Genomic DNA, 5,342 nt, shown 5'->3' with positions numbered 1-5,342 from the left:
ACCTCTGAATAAGGCACACCATGGCCACTACTCTATACGTTCAGTCCAAAAGTTATAATTTTGTAGGAGATTATTACACAAACCATGCAATTAAGGCTCAGGTCCCAGGATAATATTGGAATCATGCTCTGCTCATCAGAGATAGGAGAGTCTGTAATGAAGTAATGACGTGCTGGTATAATCTAGATTAAAGTGGGTATAAATTATTAAATCATGGATGGATGGCATCGCAGATGTGAACTTGTGATGCGCATCCCCATTCCCATTCCCGTCCCCGCCTTGATCTGAGTCCATGTGATGGCGCTGGTGGTTCAATGCCAGACAAAATATGCCTGTACCCCACTGGGTACGAAGATACAACAGACCAAGACTTAACACACTCAACCAAGCAGATACCTTTTCATTTTAAAACACAATAATGAATGACTAGCTACACAAGTAATCAGAACCGCAGCAAGTTTACCTTCAATAATTTCGGGCAACACAGAGTTTACATATTTCGATCGAAAGTTGGAAACCGTAGCGACAAATTCTGATCAGTACCGTAGTAGGGGAGTGTATAGGTGGTGGGTCTTCCTCCTCCTCCTCCATAACACAATTCAATTCCACATAACGTGGTGCAGAGATGTGAAGGGATGAAGGTGGTCCCGGCCGGCCAGTTGTCGGAAGGAACGCAAGTGGGGCCGGGCCACCTCTGTCCTCTGGTAGTCCCAGGTCATAGGGTTGCAGTTGAAAGAATTCGAAGAAGTAGGACCCAGAAAAGGAACGGACTCAAGAGAGGAAGGTGAGGGTTAAGTGGCTCTAGGATTGGCCACGCTTCTCAAAACCATCCCTTCACGAGAAATGAATCACGGGGGTCACTGCCTCACTGGTCACAGTCTTATCTCTTGAAGATGAGGTGAATCCACCCCTTGGGATTTCGTCTGCTATTTTGGCCCTTCGCTTGGATATCTGTGGATAATACTTGTTCTTCTCTCCCCTCCCTTTGTTATATAAACCCCCTGAAATATCTTTCTTTTCCCACCCTCGTCTCGTCTTCGTGTACTTTTGCATTTGTTTCCTTTCTGTTTTTCTCTTTCTAGCTCTTCTCCACTTCGATCGCTATTCATTTTCTCAATTACTCGATCCCCACCCTTTTGTTTGTCATCTTCTGCTGATAAACAGCAACAATGTATCTTGAACATCAATTCCCATGTTTGTATTGCCACCCCCACAGATACATTAGAATGGTAAGTGACAGACAAAGAACCCCCCCCCCCTCCCCCTCTCCACTGGGAGAAGGAAAGAGACTGTACAAGAATCTCTACTTTGTTTGAACTGTATCATATCTTCACTACTATAGACCTAATGCTAATTAAACAATCGCTTGGGGATTAATAATCAATGGGTGTCATTATATTGAAGATTCTGTTTTTGCATGGAACAACAGGTTCACCATCTGATAGAGAGATGTTTACTCCTCGGCATGACTAGAGACGACTGTGTCAAAGCGCTTGCGGTGCATGCCAAAATCCGCCCACTCATCACACTTACAGGTCCTCTCTCTCTCTCTCTCTCTCTCTCTCTCTTGCATGTTTATGTTTTCCTGGGTTTGAGTTGGTTTTGATGAACATAATTAGAGTTGGTGCTGCTGCCTGCAGTGTGGAAAGAGCTAATCAAAGAGAACAGGGACTTCTTTCGAGCATATTATCATGCTATTTCTCCAAGGCCTTTGAAATGTAAGTTACTCTAAGCTTCTTATGCTTGATCCTGAGAAATATAAAACTGAAAAAGAAAATTAACTAACTTTGCTAGCCTGTACAGGGCCACCAGTGCATAGGGTGTCAAGATTTAGAAGAAGGAAGCAATGGAAATCAATGTGAAGATCACCCAACTCGCCATCAAAAACTAATACTACCTACCTACCTAGTGTTGTATTCTCTGTCCTAGTTTAGGTGTATATATATGTACATGTGTTTAAGCTATATTATAGTATTTTTGTGGGTAGATGATATATATATGTATAGACAATAGACACAAGCTCCCATTGCTGGGTCAGTATATGAATTTTAAGCAGTTATTGTTGAAAATGATATAACTTCTTTCTTCTATACTCTCCATGAAGATCATAGCAGGCAAGCTTCTCTTCTTCGACACTAAACCCTAGGCTGTGCTTGGTTTACGAGAAAATAAGAGAGAAACAGAAAGTTGAGGGAAAGTTCTGAAATTGCTTAAGAACTTCCTGTTCCTCTCTTACTTATTATCTGAACCGAACAGATCCTTGATCTTGATGTCCCATGTTCTGGGTCCATCCAACCTAAGCTCTCAGGGATTAACCCATGACATGAGAGTACAACCACCCTGTTATTATTCATTAGCTCGAAACTGTCAACTTATGATTATTTCTCGAACCTATCGGGTAATAAATACAAAGGACTCTCCGCGTGACCCAGAGGTCAGAGAGAGCACTCTAATTGATTAGATCAACTCATCTAAATTCTAATAGATCAATTGTACAGCTAACAACCAGCTGATCTGCGTTACCCCGGTTAAATTCTAGGTCCAGTTCAAAACTCTTCTAGTCCACTAACCAAAGGTTTACTTCAACAAGGAACAGATGTGTAGGAAACTAGCTAGCCATCTGTAATAGTTGCTGTAACAGTCTGAATCAGCTGACGTATCGATATCTAATTGATGCCGGATCTCTTAGGCGGTGTTTGGAAGCGGTGCCTTTGCTCCATAAAATGGTGATACATCAGATATGTTGGAAAAAATCGGTGCTCTAGGAAACATTAATATGTTCATAACCATTTTTCCATAAAAAACGGTATTCCAAGCCATGCCTTGCCTTGAAAATTGAGAAGGCGTGGTTTGGAATAATGTCGAATTCGACATTTTCTCAAACTGGAGTTTGTTGCTGCCAACGAGAACATTATGTGGCAGTGACATAGACTTCCTATAATGGGTACCAATGCTGAAAACAGGTATAGAGCACTGGTACCAAGCAGAAGGTGTTGTTGCTCCAGGAAACGTCCTACCTGGCAGCAACGTTTACAAACTAAAAAAAAACACCATGCTTCCAATCCACACATATACAGCACTGTTTTCTAAGAAAATGGTTTATATTAAAATTCGTAAGGTAAGTAGATGTTTGGCATCAATACTGGGAACATAGCTTCATTTTCTGAAGCAATGTTTTCAACATTGATGCCACATCATTGCATTATTGGCAGCAGGAAACATTGAATTTGGCGTTATTTCGGGCCATGCTTCCCCGATTTTCAAGGCATGGTCTAGAGCAACGTTTTCTTCTGAAAAAATGGTACCAAATAAAAGGATGTGGTTTGAAGCACATTTTTCTCTAATGCGGTGCCTATGTGGCATCATTTTCTCAGAAAACAGCATTGATGCCAAACATCGCCACCCAGTCTCACTTTTAAAAGTTTAACCAATCAAAACCATTCCCATGAATTTTGATGAATCCTCAATATTAGTTAATGTACAACTTAGTACAAAGCGTGAATTTTGATGAATCCTCAATATTAGTTAATGTACAACTTAATACAAAGCGTTAAGTTTAGGAGATCCGGACTCAATAGGGATGCAAATGGATCGGATTGTATCAGATTTGAATCAAGGTATATTGGAATCCGATCCAATACTGTTATGGCGATCCAATCTGACATCCCTTGATCTGAATTCAAATCCTATCGGTAAGATGGATCTTTAGATATAATTCAATCCGAACCGATTTATTTTCTTTAAAATTAATAAATTATTAAAAAAATAAAATATGTATTATATATATTTAGATATAAAAATACAATATATATATATATATATATATATATATATATATATATATATTTAGATAAATAAATATATAACATATATCGGATCGGGTCATGATCCGATCCATTTGCATCCCTAAGACTTGATGTAGGTACTGATCTCTTGCATGTATGCACAATAAGATGTCTAAGGGTTTATTTGGTTCATGGGAATAGGGGTCTGTCATTTTCAACCGTTCAGTTGCATAGAATCATTCTTGGCCCTCTCTTAGGAATGAAAATCCATTTTAGTTGTTCTATTTCGGACTCCAATTCCTGTCTGAGCCAAAACAGACGGGAAATGTGTTAATTAAGTTGGTACACTAACCAACTTGATGTTCAAGGGATTGCATAGAAGCTCATACTATGGCTCAAAAGGAAATTTTTTATTATGACACTTCTCATGGATGGTTCTATCCACCAAACTGGCTGTTTCCTTCTCTTTCTAATCTTTGTAACAATAAATTCTCATCTATCAATTAAAAAAAAAAGGAATCAAGAAAGTGAGAGTGAGTGGTTATATGATAGAAGATTTTACTTTTTTGAGCCCATCGATCAAAACCACCCTGCTGTGAATTTTGATAATTATAAAATTTCCATATGCTCATATACAAGTTTAATCAGGAGAGAGAGTGGATTTCTATTTTTAATACAACTAGGCAAATTAAACAAGTCAAAAATTATTACTCCATTTTCAATTCGAATTGGGAAAATGTGTATTAATTGTTTGATTAGAGTCCTGTTATCCTACACATTTCTCTATACGACCTATTAGAGTGAGACACATCAATGCAATACGGGTTGAAAGATTTGTACGTGTGAATAATTTAACCAGCATGAAATACCACACACGGTTAGTATAAAAGATGCTCCATTTAAAGTAAAAGTTATAAAACAAAAGGGAAATAGCACCGAGGACAAATTTGTGTTTTTTTACTGACCAACTGACCCTCCATGGCTAAAATTAGAAGGTTTCTCCCACGACGATCTTACCAGGAATTTAGGAGCTTATGATACACAACTACAATTTTGATCTTGAAAGCATGATCAAGTTAATAAAGGGGAGAAAATAGAAGAAAATGGAAAGCAAGACAGGAGAAAAGAGCATTTAGAGAGAGAAGAATGTTTGCTAGCTACTGGTTTGATCGTTAACAACCAAAGGAGAGAGGAAACCTATCTCTCTCTCTCTTCTTCTACTTCTCCCAACACCCCTCCTTTGCCCTTGTTTTTCTCTCTTTTATCCATCCACTTTTCATCTTCTCCAATTATTCCGTAGATTATAGAGAGGTTACCGATGAATTCAATGGCATCAAGCATTCATGGTCTTTAAACAAAAACTCGACCACCCAGGTTTTAGATTACCACTGCTATCGATGAAAGTTTCCTACACACTCACATTTCATAAGTGTCACTCGAAACTTATCAATGGCTCCCTCTTTTTTGTTTCAATGTATTTTAAATTTTGGGAAACACAGAAACAAAAGTAATTCTATACTGGTTAAATTATTGGCACGGACAAATCCTTCAACCCGT

General features: G+C 38.6%; 1 protein-coding gene across 1 annotated transcript; it reads left to right on the top strand.

Moving 5' to 3' along the window:
- The first annotated feature begins 237 nt into the window (after positions 1 to 237).
- LOC104593166 (uncharacterized) lies at positions 238 to 2,090 on the top strand. Its single transcript, XM_010252896.3, has 4 exons — positions 238 to 1,229; positions 1,430 to 1,535; positions 1,641 to 1,718; positions 1,804 to 2,090. The coding sequence occupies exons 1-4, from the start codon at positions 1,170 to 1,172 to the stop codon at positions 1,860 to 1,862; spliced, it is 303 nt and encodes a 100-aa protein (XP_010251198.1). The 5' UTR covers positions 238 to 1,169; the 3' UTR covers positions 1,863 to 2,090.
- The last annotated feature ends 3,252 nt before the right edge of the window (positions 2,091 to 5,342 follow it).

This window comes from Nelumbo nucifera, chromosome 3 (assembly GCF_055504915.1).
Source record: "Nelumbo nucifera cultivar China Antique chromosome 3, China Antique-T2T, whole genome shotgun sequence".
NCBI lineage: Eukaryota > Viridiplantae > Streptophyta > Magnoliopsida > Proteales > Nelumbonaceae > Nelumbo > Nelumbo nucifera.
This window is presented reverse-complemented; position numbering and strand designations above follow the sequence as displayed.

What these genes read in the sequence shown, in the direction of transcription:
- LOC104593166 (XM_010252896.3), top strand. Translation starts at nt 1,170, where the DNA reads ATGTATCTTGAACATCAATTCCCATGTTTGTATTGCCACCCCCACAGA. An exon ending in CCCACAGATACATTAGAATG is followed by an intron (nt 1,230 to 1,429) that starts GTAAGTGACAGA and finishes ATGGAACAACAG; the next exon opens with GTTCACCATCTGATAGAGAG. An exon ending in CCCACTCATCACACTTACAG is followed by an intron (nt 1,536 to 1,640) that starts GTCCTCTCTCTC and finishes TGCTGCCTGCAG; the next exon opens with TGTGGAAAGAGCTAATCAAA.